Source organism: Choristoneura fumiferana, chromosome 5, assembly GCF_025370935.1.
Source record: "Choristoneura fumiferana chromosome 5, NRCan_CFum_1, whole genome shotgun sequence".
In the NCBI taxonomy this organism is placed as follows: Eukaryota; Metazoa; Arthropoda; class Insecta; order Lepidoptera; family Tortricidae; genus Choristoneura; species Choristoneura fumiferana.
In genome coordinates, this window is record NC_133476.1 from 2,453,439 (window position 1) to 2,472,175 (window position 18,737).

Sequence of the window (18,737 nt, forward strand, 5' to 3'; positions counted from 1 at the left end):
TTATACTAAATCAATGGTCAATAGTTTGGTTCAGAGAAGCAGGCACGGATAGTGAATAGCATGCTTTACGCCGTGTTACCATCGCAGTCTTCTAACAAATATAGGTGTAGCATTTCATACGTTGGTCGTTTGTCTGATAGAATTTATGGTATTTTAAAATCAAACAATGTTAAGGTAGCCTTTAAGACTAACAACTCTTTGTACTCTAAACTTTGTAACCACAAAGAGAAGGTAGATAAAGGAACTAGATCGGGTGTATACAAGCTCACTTGTAATGACTGCAGTAAAGTATATGTTGGTCAGACAGGACGCAGTTTTAATGCTAGATTTAAAGAGCATGTTTCGGCATATAGGAATGAGCATCCTGATAAGTCGAATTTTGCCAAACATTTGTTGGAACTAAATCATTCTTTATCGGACTCCGATTCGTATGAAGTGTTACATTATTGTGGCAAGGGGTTTCGTCTCGATGTTTTAGAATGCATGGAGATAATTAGATACAACAGTATGGGGTCTATTATTAATGAGCAGGTAAATTTAGTTTCATCTCCCTTGCTACGGCTTGGATCTAATTTCAGCAATGGTAGTTAATAAAACATGCCTTGACAGTAAATAAATAAAAAAAAAAAAAAAAAAAAAAAAAAAATCAAGGCAGTTTTGAAGGACGGTTAAAAAATTTAATTAATAATTTGTGGGTAGTTTTGTTTTGTTTCATAAAACGTATGTGGGTACTTGGGGAGTTACAGTGACAAGTTAAAACGGTGGTTGTGGTTCGTTAGTCTAACAACTGGTAGCATAGTGTACGGTTGTGTCACTCTGAGGATGAGCTCTGTTTGAGTTCGAAACGCGTCAGTGTAGTGTGGTGGTGGTGATAGATGGGTTTGTGTGATTTGTGTGTGTTCTTACAGTGTGGAGGTGGAGGAACTGCATGAACACGCATATTTTGCATAAGCTTAGCTATCGTAAGGTCGCGGGTGAGCAAGGAAATTATTTTAGTTCATTGACATTATTCTTTACATATCAGAAGGTGAAGTGCATAGTTTATGGTCAGCGAAAAATTAAAAAGTTAAAACGATTGCAGGCGCGCTAGCTCGACAATAATGAATTAGCGCGCCTGCAATCAGTCACATTTTTTTAATCCCAAAAATTGCTGTCGCTTCCTTGTCTATTTGGCTATATTTCTTTTCACTCTCGGTCAAGGATCTAGAAGCGAATGCTATGGGTCGTTCAGAGCCGTCTGGTAGTCTATGGCTCAGAATTGCACCAAGGCCTGTGGGTGAAGCATCTGTAGCTAATAATAGAGGTTTGTCTTGGTCGAAATGTATTAGGACCCTTTCACTGAGTATTTCTTTCTTTATTAAATTCATACTTTTTTCACATTTCGCAGTCCAAACAAATTTCGTATGTTTCTTCAAGAGTGCATTCAGAGGACTGGTGATAGATGCAAGATTTGGTATAAACTTATTGTAATAATTTGCCATGCCTAGGAAGGTTCTTAATTCATTGACGTTGGTAGGGCGTTGAGCATTTGAAATTGCCTTTATCTTGTCTGGGTTCTTATGCAGTCCATTTCTGTCTATCGTATGTCCTAGGTAATTGATACTTTGCTTAAAGAAGTGACACTTTTCTTTATTGACCCGAAGGTTGCTTTCTTTAAGTTTCTGCAGGACTTGTTTAAGCCGTGTAAGCAGCTGCTGTTCAGAAGATCCTTGGATTATAATGTCATCGAAGAAGCACTTGACTCCCTCAAGGCCAGTAACAGTTGGTCCATAAATTTCTGCCAGAGGCTTGGGGCTACCTTGACCCCAAACATTAGTCGGTTTACTTTAAAAGTACCCTTGTGTGTACTCAAAGTCTGTAATAGGGCACTTTCTTCGTCCATCACCATATTTAAGTAAGCCTGAGTGATGTCCAAGGTGCAAAACAGTTGTCCTCCGTTCATTTCAGCAAGGATGTCTTCAATTATGGGAATTGGGTATTTTTCGTCCTTAATCACTTTATTCAAGGTAATTTTGTAGTCAGCGCATAACCTGATACTTCCATTTGGTTTTACTATCGGCACGACAGGTGTACCCCACTCGGAATGATCGATTTTGGTAATTATTCCTTGTTTCTCCAGTCTGTCAATTTCTTCATCGACTTTGGCTCGTAATGCATATGGAATTCTGCGTGGTTTGATAAAAATCGGTTGCGAATTATCCTTAAGAGTCAGGTGGCCTCGAACGTTAGGGATTTCCCCCAGGTTTGTATTAAAAACAGTGGAATCGTATTCCTCGAGCAATTTACTCAATTCCGGAATCTTTGTGCAGCTTTCGACACTTCTCATGTCGGCAAGTTTAATGTTGAACTCTTTCATCCAACTCCTACCCAAAATCGGTTCTACTTCCTTGTCGATTATGTATAATTGTCCATAGAATTTTTGGCGTTTATAATTACATTTGACGTATGCGACGCCTATGGGTTTGAAGATCTCACCGGTGTAGGTTCTTAGTGTCATGTTAGTATTGAATATCTTCTTATTTATGTGTAATTTCTCGTAGTCTCTAAGGGAAATTGTAGAAAGTGTTGCGCCCGTGTCAAACTCCATGTTGATTTTCTTGCCTTCAATAAGTATAGTAATAATGTATTTATCAGACTTTTCACTCTTAATGAGATTGATCTCTCCGACGCTGTCGGCGCTCAGACTGCTAGTGGAGTTGTTCAGTAAGTTCGTTTCATTACGTTCACGTCTCTGTAAACAAACTCGGGCTAAGTGACCCTCTTTTTGACACTTGCGACATATAGTTTTTATGGCACCGCACTCGTTTGCTTTGTGATCGTCTTTTCCGCAACGGTAGCATTTACCCTTTAAGTCTCTTATAGAAACGGGTGAACTAATCTTCGGTGAGTGCGGCGGCGGTTCATTTCGTACTCGAGCTATTTTATTAATGACGTCGGTTGTTGACTTACGAATAGAGGTAGACATCGTTGAATTTTCATTTTTCCCGATTTCCATTGAAGTCGCAGTATGTACTAATTTCGAAAATGGTGTTGTCTCGCTTTCCTGTAGTACTTTAGTTCGTATTTCTCCATCTTTAAGACCTCGTATAAATTGCAGTGATAGGAATGAATCAAGAGTAGGTTTCTTACAGTGTGGGCATTTGAATTCACAGTTTTGTGACAGTCTCTTCAGTTCTGACGCGTAGACGGCCACTGATTCATCGGCCTGCTGCAAGCGGGATATGAAAGTATGTTGAGAAGCCCATATGCTAGGTTTCGGATCAATGTAGTTGTCTAAAATGTTTGAAAGTTCTTCAAATGTCTTGTTCAACGGGTCGTCTGGAGAACATAGGTCGTAGATTCTTTCGTGTAATTCAGGGGGTAACGTAGACAGTAGCATGTAAACCTTCGTTTTAGGGTCAGACACATTGTTAAGCATGAGAAATGTTGAGAGTCTTTTCACGAAGTTTTTAAAAGATTCCTTCTCGTGAAATGGCATGAAATTGAGTCTGGGTTGCGGTTCGCGTTGGGTAGTTAGATGTACTGAACTCTGTACCGGGGTGCCTTCGAAGCCCCTCGCGTGTTGCGCTGCAGTCAGGTAGGTAGATGGTGCTTCGGCAGCGGGAGTCGGGCGTAAGCCGTGTAATCTCAGCTTTAATTGTAAAATATTTTCTTCAGTTGTGTGCCGTTGTTCGATCTCGAATTCTAAATTATCAGTCTGAGCTTCGATATCGCTTTGAATATTATCGAATTTTTTCTCATAGTTTTCGAGATTTGACAATCTTTGACTTACTTCGAAATCCGATGTAATTTGTATTTGTTCCAATTGCGAGCATAGTTTCGTTAGTTGACCGCGTATTGCAGCCCGTAAACGAGTAAGGCGATTAATTTCTTCTTCCGCCATCGTCGCCAAAATGTTAAATAAATTATCAAATGAAATAGAGCAATTCGTTCATCACAATATATTTTCAAGTGACAAGCAAAACATGTAAACAAACGTGTCCAGGTAACGACATGACAGCAATAGTCTATGACAGTATCATACCGTCATTTATGTGTGAAATTACATTTTAACCATGACCTGAACTGTACCTTCAATAGTATGTGTCTGAAGTTTCCCCATCCGCACTGGGCCCGCGTGCTAAAGACAGCCCAGGCTCTCATTCTGAAAAAAGGGCGTGCCCGGTAGTGGCACGCATAATTTATGTCGAGATGATCTCATATTACCCTATTAAATCTTATTAGTGTGAGCGGGACGGCATAAAGCCTAGGTGTAAAATGTGTGTGACACGCCCGAGACCCCTATCCCATTTTCCGCCGTGTTTTTTTTTTCAGCAACTAAAGAAGAACTTGTCAACGAAGGCACTGAAAGAGGAAGAGAAAGAAGCCACGTCGCCGAAACACCAGAGAGAGCTTGATGTCGTGTCGCCCCCGCCCGCCTCAGCCACGCAAGTAAGGTTTTAAATTATTGAGTGATTCGGGTGTTCTTTTACGGAATTCTATATTAATGAGTCAACATCATCACTATCGGTATCAGACGGAAGGCATCCACTGTTGAATAAAGGCTAGAATAAGTTTTTGGTAAAAAATATAATTGTAATACAAGCTTTTTTTTTTGCTGACTGTCCTTTTTGTTGACTGTTCTTGTATTGTCACCTAAACTACATTTGAACTTGCAAGATTTGACCCTAATAAATTAATAAACAAACAGGGCAAGTTAAATAAAAGCTTGTAAAAAATCTTCAAAGCCAATAAGCTAATAAGATTAGAACGCCATAATGAACGACAAATCGCATCTTGAGTAGAGCTCGGCTTGGTAAAATAAAAACCTATCATGGCTGTCCGAAATTATTCGATCAAATTTTTCAAAATTGATTACGTTTACAGATAGATTTCAGATAGATTTTTGTTTTGGCTTCGCCCGCGTGTAATTCGGCTATCGCGCGCTGTTCCCTCGAAAACTGTGCATTTTTTCCGGGATAAAAAGTAGGCTTTGTCACTCTCTGGCCCATAAACTATCTCCATGCCAAAAATCACGTCGATCCGTCGCTCGGTTTCGACGTGAAAGACGGACAAACATACAAACACACACACTTTCGCATTTATAATATTAGTATGGATATCCAATGGTTTTGGTTACAGAGCTCCATAACATGCCTGTTTGAAAGACACCTTAACGTTTAATAAATAGAGAGTAATAAAATTTTGTTTTATAATAATAATTGCTTACTTTATATGACCGATTATTGGTTTTCAAATGAGATTTATCTTTATCATTGATCATTTATATTGGCTACAATTTAATCTTGATGTCGTTTGTCTTGGATTAAGTCATTGAAGAAACAGTTCGATAATTTCAAACTCTATCGTAAGTCTTCGGTAGTATAGTGGTAAGTATCCCCGCCTGTCACGCGGGAGACCGGGGTTCGATTCCCCGCCGGAGAGATCTTTTTGTTTATTTTTTTATTCGGCTAGTACATTTTAGAGCTCTAATTACACCCATTTATCAAGTGATATGACTTTCAAATGACAAATTCCATTTTTTTTCAGTCAACTAATGCGCCAGGTTCAAACGCAGAAGGCATGTTGGCTGCTTTAGTAGCCGAAGCTGGAAGCGAAGCACCAGTAGTGTTCAGCGATGAACTAAGTGGCGCCGAAGGAGATGCACCGCCGTCCCAACAACCGCACCCTAGACATGTTTTGGATGATGAAAACGCTCATACTGCTTTTCTTAGTGAGTGAAGTTCCTATTACCGATCATAGATGGCACTGTAAAGATTGACAAGTAACGCGATAGATGGCGTTAGAGGTTCAAGTTTAGTGAAGTGGAAGTGTGGTACTGAAAATTACCGATAGATGTCGTTATTGTGTACGCAGTTTGCTTCAAAGGAAAACTGTATTTGATATTTTATTATGAAAATATTGTCTGGATTTATATAATTCGAAGACAAGGATATTCCACGAACACAGTTACGTAAAGAGTTGAAAATAGACATGTTTAAAATATTGCAATCTCAATTTCTTGTATCTTTAATAAGCAAATCGATAAATTTCGTTTGTCGATTTTTTGTTTGCAACCGACCACAGATTGACTCCTTTTTACCTGATGGAAAGTGCAGTTGAAGCCAAAGCCAGTGACTGGTTTAGTTAATACTTCGTTTATTTTAGCATTAGAAAGAAGGTCAGCGATATTGTCGTGTGTCTTTTTATTGAAAAACAGTTTTAAAAAAATAAGCCAAGCAAATATGTAACTACATCACATCATCGTCATGTATTCAGTACAACATTGGTTCCAGTCGAGCTGGTGAACTCGCAAGTGGTGCTGAAGGGGTGCGAGTCCGGCGGGTACGTGATCCTGTGCGCAGCGCGCGCCGAGGTGCGGCAGCGCGTGCGCCGCGCGCCCGCCGCCACCGCCTGGTCCGGCGCACTCAGCGCCATGCAGTACTACGCCACCGTCAGCGCCGGCGAGCGCGACCAGCTCGACGGTGAGGGGAGACATCTCGCGTACCTTCTTCTAGAAGAACGAGGGTCATCGACATAGCCAAGCTAAATTCACTAAAGCCGAATCCGCTTATCGACTCCGACTCCTTTATCCACTCGTATGCCGAACTAAAAAAAGTTCTGCATTCCAGTCTCATCTGTTTTAATAAGCACAAATTCTGCTGATTTTAATAAAAATACAAAAAGATAGCGTTAAATTTGACGCGGTTCCGCGTCTAAGCATACCAAAGGTTGGTTCTTTCGAGCGATTATTAGTTTGTCTATGGTCGATCCGGATCGGTACTGAAGTACTGAATGACGTGTAAAAGTGCCCATTGCGGCCTATTTACTGAATAAACGATTAGAAATTAGAAATTTAGATATACTTACTACTGGCGAACCGGCTCCGGGAGCGGCTCTAAAATTGGTATCATGCTATCCCTCTTTCTCTTGTAATAAATGCTATTAGCGTGAGTGGGACGGAACATGTCCGATCCGATCCGACGTGATTGAACGAAAGTGGAGTGCGGAATCGTCGATCGCGAGTCGCTCGATCCAATAGGTTGGTCGGAGTAACCCCTCGGAGTCGATAAGATTTGAAAGGAGTCAATAAGGGATTCGGGTCCGCTGAAGGATCTGACTCTTTTGAATCTTCAGATCCGGATTTACTCATCTCCAGCTAAAAGACTGTTCTCCCCTGGGGGCGCCCCTGGAAATTGTATGTTCAACAATATATTATGCCCCGTTTACCTATGAAGCAGGATCCCTTGCGGGTGTTTGCCTTACACACTACATATACCTTGTGTTTCATGTAGGTGTCTTTGTGTAGTGTGTATGACAAAATAAGCGCGGGCGATCTGACCTAAAAATCTGACTTGCCCCCCCCCCTACGCCAGCAGCTGGGTACGCCCCTGGTTATAACTAAATGAGCCATTGAGGGCTATCGTTTTTTTGTCTTACTAGATGGCGCCGCTATTGCGCGAGGTTTTTAAGTGTGGCTTTCAAAGTCTGTTTTTACGGGCGTGAAAACAAATTTTAGATTAAAATCATATTTAATACATCTTAAAACAGTACCATTAAAATATCGTGCGACCAGTCTTGCATAGTCCCGTTTTGTTCGGAAAAAAGGGAGGACAAAAGTTTTCGAAAGACAAAACTGTCTCAAAACACAGACATTCATTGCCCCTTATCGCTTAATTGCCATAATAAATTTCAGGTAATACAAAATATTCACAAAATTATTCTAATCTTCTATATTAATAATTTCGTCAAGGGGTACGGTAGACTCGAACGAAATGCACATCAAATTGAAGAGCGTAAAAAATTAGTCAATCCGAGTCGACAACTTGTAGGCGGAAAATTCGGATTATCGAGTATTTTCAATATAAACTTAAATAAATTACTAAGTATATAATGGCGTTGCGAAGTAAACATGTCAAAGTCATCACATCAAAGTGGCGTTAGTGTCACGTCATCACGTGTCACAGGTGTCACAGGTGTCACAGGTTTGCATTTCGTTCTCCATTGTGACCTCTTAAGGGCCCCACACACGGTACGATTCGTCGATTTCATCAGATCGATCGTACAGACGAATCGTACCGTATATCCCCATATACGCCCCTTAGGTCTAATTTCTTTGATTATGAGACAGAGACATCATAGTTATTTGGGCAAATAAGATTAGGAGAAATATTTGTGAAAGTACGTTTGTGATAATATTAAGGCTGGGAATATACGTCAGATTTTTCGATAAGTACGACAGTCTTTACACTGGCAAAAAAAAAAATTAAACATATTATTATGAGTACATTTTACCCGAGCGAAGCCGGGTTTTCATCTAGTTATAAATAAACCCGCGTAGCTCACCCAAAAACTATGAGATTGACATTTCGGTAACCTCACGCTACACTAGCGCCTCTAGCGGCGAATTCATACGCGGTAGCCCTCATTGCAAGCAAGACCGTAACGTCAAAAAACCTCACGATACTAACGCCATCTAGCTATATTTCGCCTGTCTTTTATCCTCATGTCATAGTCGTGAGTGGCCTCATTGAAGTGGCAATGGGCAGGCCATAGGTATAGCACGGAGAACGGCATGTGGCCATTGGGGCCGAAAAGTTCTCGAATGGAGACCGCGGGTCGAGACCGACGAGACCAAATAGACGGATGACGTGAAAGGCTGCGTTTTCACCACATTCCTCGCAATGTATCTCGCACATCTCTGGTGGAAACTCAGTCTAATGCCGCGGCTTCACGGTGGATGCAGGCCGCTTTCAACCGGAGGTCTATGGGGAAGGCTGTCCGATAGTGGACGACCTACGGCTGATATGATGATGGTGATTTTTGATTTCATTATACCGATGAAAATCCAGTGGCCCTTATATTTTTTTTCACTTCTCATGCGCGTAAAGTTCGTATTTATGCTAGATCCAGGCGACATAAAATTACTTTTTATGCTCTAGCGCATAAAATAAAATCTTCATCTAAGACCAAGGCAATCAGGTGTAAACAGCCACAAAGAAGTTTGTACATATTTCTTTTAATCATTTTTAATTTTTATAAAACTAAAAATTAACTAAATCAATCGAAATAGATCAATCATCAATGCATGTACAATATAAGGTACATAGTAAGTGAACAATTGTTTCCACTGTTGCTATTTCATTTCCTCGCCATCGAAGTGAAAAATAGAGTGTAGAACTCGAGCATTAAACCCGTCTCGGGTAAAAAAGCTCGTTTTATGCTCTTGTTGTACAATCTACTATTTCATATTACTGGTCCTCAGAGAACATCCAGTGGGTGTCGGTGGAGGAGATATCGGAGCGGTGCGGCGGCGCGGAGATCAGCGAGCTGCCCGACGTGCCGCGGCTGGTGGGCAGCGGGCACTCGGCCGGCGGCGTCATCGGACGCACCGTCGGGCCCGGAGACCACGCAGGCCTCGCGCAGGTCTCACACAAACTAACAATTACCTATTGTTCTAAACACACGAGATTTTCACTCATAGTTAAATACCATGAACGGGACTTATCACGACACACGAGTAATATTTACCTCGACGTTTTGACCACATTGCAGTGGCCGTGGTCAAGAGTAGACTAAACTGCAGTACCGGCACTTGTATCTCGAACTACCCGCACATGATCATTTTTAATTGTCACCCCATCACATCGTGTGTCGTGATAAGTCCCGTTTATTGTAATTAACTATAAACAATACCGTATTAGGATGCGCGTAAATTTAACCATTTCAAGTTTATTAGTACAACGGAAGGACAAGTAGCAAGAATTTTGATCATGCTACATTTAGCATGTGTACTCTGTTTAGTTTCATAAAAATTAACTTTGAGCATCGTCTCTTTTAATTATTTCCTCGCTTCATTCTTCGATATAATTAATTACCAGGTAGTCCCTTAATCCTACAGGCAACATCGCACGAATTTAAAGATATGTTTTGACTAGCAATATTTAAAAACGATTTCCGGTTCCGCCCTTCCTGGCCGGAATACCGCCTTGTTGTCCCATTCCTTTTTCGTGCGAGGCAACGAGCGCACGCGCCTACCGCCGGTACGCAATGCCAAAGCGCAGTAATCGCGATTTGATCGACCGTTACAAAAGTAAAATACGAAAATTGGAAGAAAACGCTTACCGCCGACGAACCGTGTCGTCAATCATGGATTCATCGGATGAAGAAAGTGAAATAGGTAAGCACACCTTTTAGTCTTCAATATTAGCCGTTTTACATACCCGGATTAATATCCGAACCGTAACAAAAAGGCACGAGGATCGCCCGTGAGGCGCTAGTCATGACCTTGGTTACACCTTTTTAAATCAGTAACGGCAAACTGCTTTTGCATCGGGGTTGACCGTGAGTCTTCAACGATAGCCTTTTGTACAGAACGTACGAATATCTAAAGTAGATATTCGTTAATCTGTTACATCATACGTGCTAAATGCATTTTTGGTTAGGTGAATCATACCTACCCTCATTTTATTTTATTTTCTTTCTTCACGATTTAAAATACGCATTTGTATTTTAGATAACGAAGATACTGGAGGTTCAAGCCATAATCCAGAATCAATGGTCCAAGATGATCATCAAGCCCCTTGGACCCGCAACGCGGAAACGAGTACGGGTACAATGCCGTGAAGGAAACGGCACAGGTCGACGGACCCTTGGAGGCGGCCACGGCCCCGTCCGACGCGACGCCCGCCCTCGTACCCGCAGAGACGCATACCGAAGAGGTCGAATTGGACCCCGAAATATTGTCGGCTTTGGGTGAGTCAACTTCGGATACCCCCGATTTTGGGGAAAAAATTCACGACAAGTTAGCTAAGTTATGGCTCCCCTTGTTGGAAAAAGGTTTGTCTAAGGACGCCAAAGAAAACCTTGTCAAGGATTACTTAGTTCCGGACAACTGTCGGTTGCTCCAAGCGCCGAAGTTGAACGTAGAAATCTTGGCAGCCGTCCCGGATATGACCCGAAACCGGGACAAAAATCTCGTGGTAGCCCAGCAGCAACTCGGTTCGGGCGTCACGGCCATCAACAGAGGTATCGACTTGCTGTTAAAAGGGGACAACAAAATACACGCCATAAAACACTTAAGTAATGCTTGCCGTATTTTGACCGATTTACATTACGCTGGCACACAAAATCGAATCAAGCTTCTAACACCTAATTTAGATAAAACATTCTTGCAAGTCATCCAGGACGCCAAGAGAGACGAAACTCTGTTCGGCGTAGATCTATCAAGCAAGATTAAGGCCTCGAAGGCGATAGAAAAACAAGGCCTTCAGATTAAGAAGGTCATCAGGACTCAGAAGCCCCGACTCCCGCTCAGCCGTCGGGCAGTCGTGCCTACCAGGGAAACTGGGCAGCACCTCCTCCTCCACGTTACCCGTCGAACAGGGGGGGGCGAGGGGGTGCCAGGAAGCCGACCCACGGCAGCCGGCGCCCGCCGGCGCCGCCGCAGCCCAGGACTGCGGCCCCGGGCAAGCCCCGTGCTCCAGCTCCTCATTAGGACAGGTACATGCAGGGAATATATCTAACCACTACGACTGTTGGCTTAATATTACAAATAACGTAGTAGTACTCGATTGGATTAAAAATGGTTACTCCATTCCTTTTTGTAACAAAGTATCACAGTCTCTTGTACCACAAAATTTATTTTCTCAAGGCGAAAAACGAGAAATGTTACAAGCTATCGAAACCTTAATAGATCTAGGCGCCGTAGTGGAATGTGACCCGTTACCAGATCAATATGTATCACCTATATTTTTGGCACCTAAACCAAATGGCAGCAAACGTTTCATCTTGAACTTAAAAAATCTTAATAAAAATATTTGTAAGTCCCATTTTAAGATGGAAGACTATCGAACCGCGGCAAAACTCATACCTTTAGACGGTCATTTGGCTACGATTGATTTAAAGGAAGCATACCTTCTCGTACCCATACGCGCCGAAGACAGAAAATTCTTACGTTTTCAGTTCTGTCCTGGGGATTCAAATAAGGTCTTAACCTATGAGTTTACCGCGATGCCATACGGTTTATCGGTAGCACCCCGAGTATTCACTAAGATCATGAAAGAATTTGTTTCACATCTCCGGTCTCGGGGGTTTAAATCTGTTATCTACCTAGACGATATTTTGTGTATAGGAGATAACTTTGCCGATTGCCTTAGGAATGTTCACGAGACTTTGAAACTATTAAAGTGCTTAGGGTTTGTAGTAAACTTCGAAAAGAGTTCACCACAGCCTAAACAGATATGCAAATTTCTTGGATTCATGTTCGACACAAAAAATTTAACATTGTCATTACCAGACGACAAACGCAAAAATATTGCAGTTGGTTCGTAAATACTCAAAATTGCCCAAATGTACTATCCGCGACTTTGCACAACTTATAGGAGTTCTTGTATCCGCTTGTCCGGCCGTGGAATACGGTTGGCTATACACAAAGATTCTAGAGAGACATAAATTCTTATTATTACAAAGACACGGTAACTATGATACAAAAATATCTTTACCCAATGTCATAGAAAACGACCTCAATTGGTGGTCGGATAACATATTTAACGCGGTATGCCCTATGAGACACCGTGGGTTTAAATTCGAAATTTACACTGATGCATCCAGGACTGGATGGGGGGCAGTTTGTAATGATTTTCGCGCCCGAGGCACGTGGACACTCACGGAACAAAATTATCATATCAATCAATTAGAACTACTAGCAGTGTTTTTAGGATTAAAGACGCTAGTTCGGGAGGAAACCAACTGTTCAATACTATTGCGCGTCGATAACACTACAGCAATTAGCTATGTTAATAGAATGGGAGGCATCCAGTTCCCGCATTTAAACGATTTGTCTAGACAAATTTGGCAATGGTGCGAGAAAAGGAATATTTGGTTGTATGCCTCATACGTTAATACAAAGCATAACAGGGCAGACGTTGAATCGAGAATTGTAAATGCTGACACGGAATGGGAATTGTCCGATAGGGCTTTCCATTCCATAACACAATACTTAGGCCAACCCGAGATTGACCTATTCGCATCTCGAACCAATGCCAAATGCAAAAAGTTCGTGTCGTGGAAACCGGATCCCGACGCGGTGAAGGTGGACGCGTTTACTATTAATTGGAAATCATTATTTTTTTATGCGTTCCCACCTTTTTCACTAATTTTGAAGTGTTTAAGGAAAATATGCGATGAGGAAGCAGACGGAATCTTAGTTTTCCCTTTTTGGCCCTCTCAGCCTTGGTTCCCACTTTTACAAAAAATTTTGGTGTCAGATATCCTCTATCTGAACCCTAATAGGTCTCTTTTACGGTCTTATTTCAGGGAACGTCATCCCCTGCACCGGAACCTTACCCTGGGTGCCGCGAGGCTCTGCGGCAAGCGTTCCTTCGGAAAAACACACCACCAGAAGCATTAGAATTAATGTTGTCGTCGCTGTCTGACAGTACGGTAAAACAATACAACGTCTCTTTCAAACTCTGGTGGCAATTCTGTGACTCAAATGGTTCAAATCCTTTTCAACCATCAAAATCATCAGTACTGTCTTTTTTAACGGAACAGTTTACGAAAGGTTGCTCTTACGGCAGTCTTAATAGTCACCGCTCTGCAATATCGTTACTCTCAGGTAACTCGTTTGGTTCAGACGAACGCGTCAAGCGCCTGCTTAAAGGGGCATATAAGCTAAGGCCCAGCAAACCTAAGTATTCTCGTACCTGGGACCCTCAGCTAGTATTAAATCACATTTCGCATTGGTTCCCAAATACAACATTGCCTTTAGAAAAACTATCAAAGAAATTAGTAATGTTACTGGCCCTATGCACAGGGCACAGAATACAAACACTGTCTTTGATTAAAAAAGAAAACGTTACGATATTGGAGAGCGGCGTCAGGATAACTATAACGGACATCATAAAAACATCAGCAGCTAATCGAGAACAACCCGTACTCTATTTACCACGTTTTGTAGAAAAATATGGCCATTTGCCCTGCTACAGCTCTGAAGGATTATATATTTTTAACAAAAAATATAAGAGCCGATAGTACAGGAAACCTTTTGCTGACACATAAAAAGCCTCACAGAGCTGCCACCACCCAGTCCATCAGCAGATGGATCAGACAGGTACTGTCAGAGAGCGGCGTCGACGTGTCGGTGTTCGGCGCGCACAGCACGCGCCACGCCGCCACCTCGGCAGCGCGCGCTGCCGGCGTCAGCCTAGAGACCATCCGAAAAACAGCCGGTTGGACGAGCTCGTCTAATACCTTCGCTCGTTTCTATGACCGACCTATAATTATTGATGAAGGCCAATTTGCAAGATCCGTGTGTTTGCAATCAATAAATCAGTAAGTTAAGATTAAGTCTCAAATATTAAAGATATCATTAAAGTTAATCAACAATAAAGCAAGCTTCCAAATAAGTCATTGTTTTCTTGGCAAAACTTTCTTCTCTGAAAGTCTACCTGGTAATTAATTATATCAAAGAATGAAGCGACGAAATATAATAAGTGATCAAACGAACTTCCGCAAGTGAAGTTCGATCATTATTATATGAGTCGCTTCATTCGAAGATATAATTACCCACCACCCCTAAATCTGCCCATATAAAGTTTTGCTCGAATCTCTGAAAAATGAGACAACAAGGCGGTATTCCGGCCAGGAAGGGCGGAACCGGAAATCGTTTTAAATATTGCTAGTCAAAACATATCTTTAAATTCGTGCGATGTTGCCTGTAGGATTAAGGGACTACCTGGTAATTAATTATATCTTCGAATGAAGCGAGTCATATAATAATGATAGAACTTCACTTGTGAAGCTCGTTTAATTACTTATAATCGTTGCCGAAACGGTACTGCATTATTTTTTTTATTTTTTTTTACATGTAATGAGGAAAAAAACTGCCGTAGAATCGCTAAACCCGGGCACCCTGCACCTGCATGTTGCAGGTATAACGAATAATCTATTTCTATCGGCAAAAGTCGGATTTTAATCGGAATACGACGGCACCCTAAGTGTCAATCAATTATTGTGTGACAGTTTCGTGTTCATTAATATGGAACTTTATTATTTTTTGTCAAATGTCAAAACTTTCCCCAAAATCGTTATCTAGAAGCAAAATTTGAATTCGGTTTTTTTCCCAAATGTTTTTTTTTTCAATATGCTTTTTTTACTGAAGCTTATTTTGGCAATCGCGTTTTTTCCTAATTTAAACTTAACTTGACACAGAAACAGGTAGGTTTTCGGTTATGTTAAGTTTGCATCGGCAAAAAGAGACAAAACCACACAAAAGCAGCTAACGCGGAGCTCCGTCGACACTGTTTTTGTGTCGATTAAAATTAGGAAGAAACGCGATTGTGAAAATAAGCTTCAGTAAAAAACCATACTGGGACAAAAAAGATTTGGGAAAAAAAGCAAATGGAAATTTTGCTACTAGGAAATATCGATTTTGGGGATATGGTCTAACCAGAGCTCTGTTTCTCAAAGCATATTAGTATAATAATATTAGTGGTTGTCTCATCATAAATTGTATGAAAAAATGAGACAAAACACTAATATTATTTTCACTTCTCATGCTCGTAAAGTTCGTGTTTATGCTGGATCTAGGCGACATAAAATGACTTTTTATGCTCTCATGCATAAAGTAAAATCTTCGTCTAAGATCAAGGCAATCGGGTGTTAACAGCCACAAACAAAAAAGTTTCTGTATATTTTTTAATAATTTATATTTTATGTAAAACTAAAAACGTATAATTATGTAGCAATGCATGAGAAATAAAAGGTACCTAGTAAGCGAACAATGTTTCCACTGTTGTTATTTCATCTCCTCGCAATCGTGAAAAGCAGAATATAAAACTCTAGCATTAAACCCATTTATCCCTCGACGTGTCTATCCACCCTCGCCGCACCTACGGGTGGCTATACGAACGTCTCGGGTAAAATGGCTCGTTTTATGCTCTTGTTGTACAATCTACTATAGACAATGCTTCGAGAAACTTGGCCCAGCCAACCGTTCGAACCTCACCGTCAATCTCCCCCCAGCTCCAACGCATAGTGTCCCGCTGCGCGTGCGAGTTCTACTACGTATCCCACGACAGCGCGGAGGGCGGCGGCGGCGCGGGCGGCTGGGCCACCGCCCCGCAGCCCTATGACTCCTTCACACTCATGCACCACGACTTGGACGTGTGCACTAATTCGCTGCAGGTGCGTTTGTGTTTTGTCTCTAACTATATTATATCTAGCTCTATTTGTCTATCCTATTAATTCAACCCCGGTCAATTGGCATTGATTTTTTTTTACAAAGTGGTCTAATTCCAAAACCATTTCGAGGAATAGGTTTATTACATTATTTTATCACAATTTAATAAAGAAAATACTAAATGATCGTGTGTATATTTGCAAAATAACCTTTGTGCGACCTTCATCGTAAGTAAACGTTATGTAATAATATATGTAAAGTAACTAAACCGTTTAATCCTAACACTGACAGGTGGCAGATGACACTACGTTTTTTTAAATAATTGTGATGGGCAAAGATAAACGTAGCTTTTAACGCTATGGCAACTACGCTTAGCTATTATTCCGGTAACTTATAAATAGGATAATTTTTTTAAAACCCAACTATAAGCAAAATAGATGTCTTAAGTTGGCCTATTTTATGAAAAAAAAAATAAATAAACATTGTTTTTTTTTTGAGATCAATACCAATTCCCGGGTAGGCAACTGGTAGTTTCCGCCACAGCGACCACCCCCAGCTGCCTACTCGATACACTATACGCCTAGAGACTCATCTGTCATCTGTCTCATCTGCTCTAGTTCAAGGTATTTTTGACTATAAATCCTATAATAGCTAAGTTTCTACATTGCACCGCTCATAACCACTTCCTTTCTACCTTCGCCACCTCGCTGTTTCCCACCATTATTGGTAGTCTGCCACTGAACGAGCCTACTTTTGTCAAAGGGCAGCTACGCACCCCTAATTCTATTTATCTTATGGGTGTCCATTGGCGAGGGTTGTATTGCTTTCCATTGGGTGATCTGCCTATAAACCTAAAAAAAAAACATGCTTTGTTAAACATTATTTTTATGTTCAGAATTTTATTGTAGTCATTCAAGTAACGACGACGTTGGAGTAAAAAATAAAAATACAAAAAGATCTCTCCGGCGGGGAATCGAACCCCGGTCTCCCGCGTGACAGGCGGGGATACTTACCACTATACTACCGAAGACTTGCTGAATAGCGCGAAAACACGTAACATTCTATATCGAAGAACGCGTAACGAGGTTAGGATAGAATTGGGTCAAGCATGAAACACCCAAATCACGCAGAACAGAGGCCGTATTGTCTAACGCGCGGGCGCTCGCAGTCGTATTCACCATCTCTTTCCACCCACATTCTACACCGTGTGACAGAAACAAGTGGTGAAATGAAAACCATTGTGCATGATTCCGAGTGTGTTCGACAAAAGTTTCCTGGAGCTCCTTGCTGTTTTGCTTATAAATGGAATATTGAGTCAAAGTTTTTTTTTTTAAACAGGCTATGTAGTTAGTTACTTCACTAATAACTAGTACCTAGTTAATAAATAAGATGGGACGTTTTAAACTTTCGTGATTTTCACTCATAATCTAAATACCACAAACGGGACTTATCACGCTAAAACACACGAGTAATATTTACCTCGACGTTTCAACCACATCACAAGGGGATAAGCGATAAGCCCCGAGCCGGGTGTGATAAGTCCTGTGTGTGATATTTTGACTATATTGGATGGATAAGGCATAAGGTAACTTTTTATGCTCAAGCGCAGCCTAGGCGCAGCTCTCCCTAGAGCCAACTGCCACGAACATGATAAGTTTTCCATTTAATTTAGTTTTTCGTACTTTATTTTTGCAGTGCATGAAAACAAAATCTTGGGAGTGAATTTATTTGCAATGTTGTTCAATTTCCTTGTAATCGAAGTAAAAAGCAGACTGTACTCATTCATAAAATCTATTTTACCCTCGATTAACAATTTATCTATAAGCCCTCGCCTGCGGCTCGATTGGATATCTCTAATAAAATTACGCTGTTGTACAATCTAGCATTTTTTGTTTAGTACGCGATGCTACTAGACGTAGTAAACAACGTGGTACTACACGTGGAGCCGGAGCGGCGACGCACGCTGGAGCGGCGCGCGCGCATGCGCTTCCAGCTGCAGCTGCACCAGGACCAGGACCCGCGACAGCTCATACACCGGCTGCAGACACAGGTCAGTGACCCCGCGCCCGGGACACTGGCCCACACATCTATACCAGTTAGCTATTGAAGACCGAAGTCCGAAGGAAGAGCGTCGAAAGGTGTATATATGCATCCGTGTTAAAAACTTCCATAGCGCCGTGTAGAACTTGCTCAGAGTTTCTATATTTGCTCACTAGATGGCGCTAGGAGTCGCTACACTATCATCTGAGCACTGGGGCCATAAAATACCGTTTTCGAATCTCTCACTCGCTCTTGGGAGGTTATCGGATCTCACGCTCGCACAATTCACTAAAGTGCGACTGAGAGATCCGATACGCTCCCAAGAGTTTTTCCTTTTGAGCTCCGGAACCCAAAAACAAAAGCAACTGTTGAGGGATTTATGTCTTCGTTTTTCTAAAACAGGGCAAAAATCGAAGCATAGAAACATCTATTGGTACATGGAGTCTAAAGATTACAGCTCATTAGAGCCACCCGGCACCCGACCAGCACCGCCTCGACTTTCGGCGTCCACTCATTGTCGGCAGGTGGTCCACGG

The 18,737-nt window shown here is 41.6% G+C and overlaps 1 protein-coding gene, 2 non-coding genes and 1 pseudogene across 3 annotated transcripts in view; 3 read left to right on the plus strand and 1 right to left on the minus strand.

Annotated features, from left to right (window-relative positions):
* hob (bridge-like lipid transfer protein family member hobbit) overlaps nt 1–18,737 on the plus strand; it is a 61,581-nt gene that overhangs the window by 30,532 nt on the left and 12,312 nt on the right. The window contains exons 16-22 of the mRNA XM_074087294.1: nt 1,593–1,751; nt 4,315–4,431; nt 5,530–5,713; nt 6,276–6,464; nt 9,245–9,405; nt 16,006–16,167; nt 18,060–18,212. Of these exons, the coding sequence (XP_073943395.1) occupies nt 1,593–1,751; nt 4,315–4,431; nt 5,530–5,713; nt 6,276–6,464; nt 9,245–9,405; nt 16,006–16,167; nt 18,060–18,212 (1,125 nt within the window). The remainder of the gene's footprint in view (nt 1–1,592; nt 1,752–4,314; nt 4,432–5,529; nt 5,714–6,275; nt 6,465–9,244; nt 9,406–16,005; nt 16,168–18,059; nt 18,213–18,737) is intronic.
* TRNAD-GUC (transfer RNA aspartic acid (anticodon GUC)) lies at nt 5,353–5,424 on the plus strand. The gene has a single exon. It is a non-coding gene; the product is annotated as a tRNA-Asp (tRNA).
* LOC141427661 (uncharacterized) lies at nt 9,685–11,532 on the plus strand (annotated as a pseudogene).
* TRNAD-GUC (transfer RNA aspartic acid (anticodon GUC)) lies at nt 17,121–17,192 on the minus strand. Its single transcript has one exon. It is a non-coding gene; the product is annotated as a tRNA-Asp (tRNA).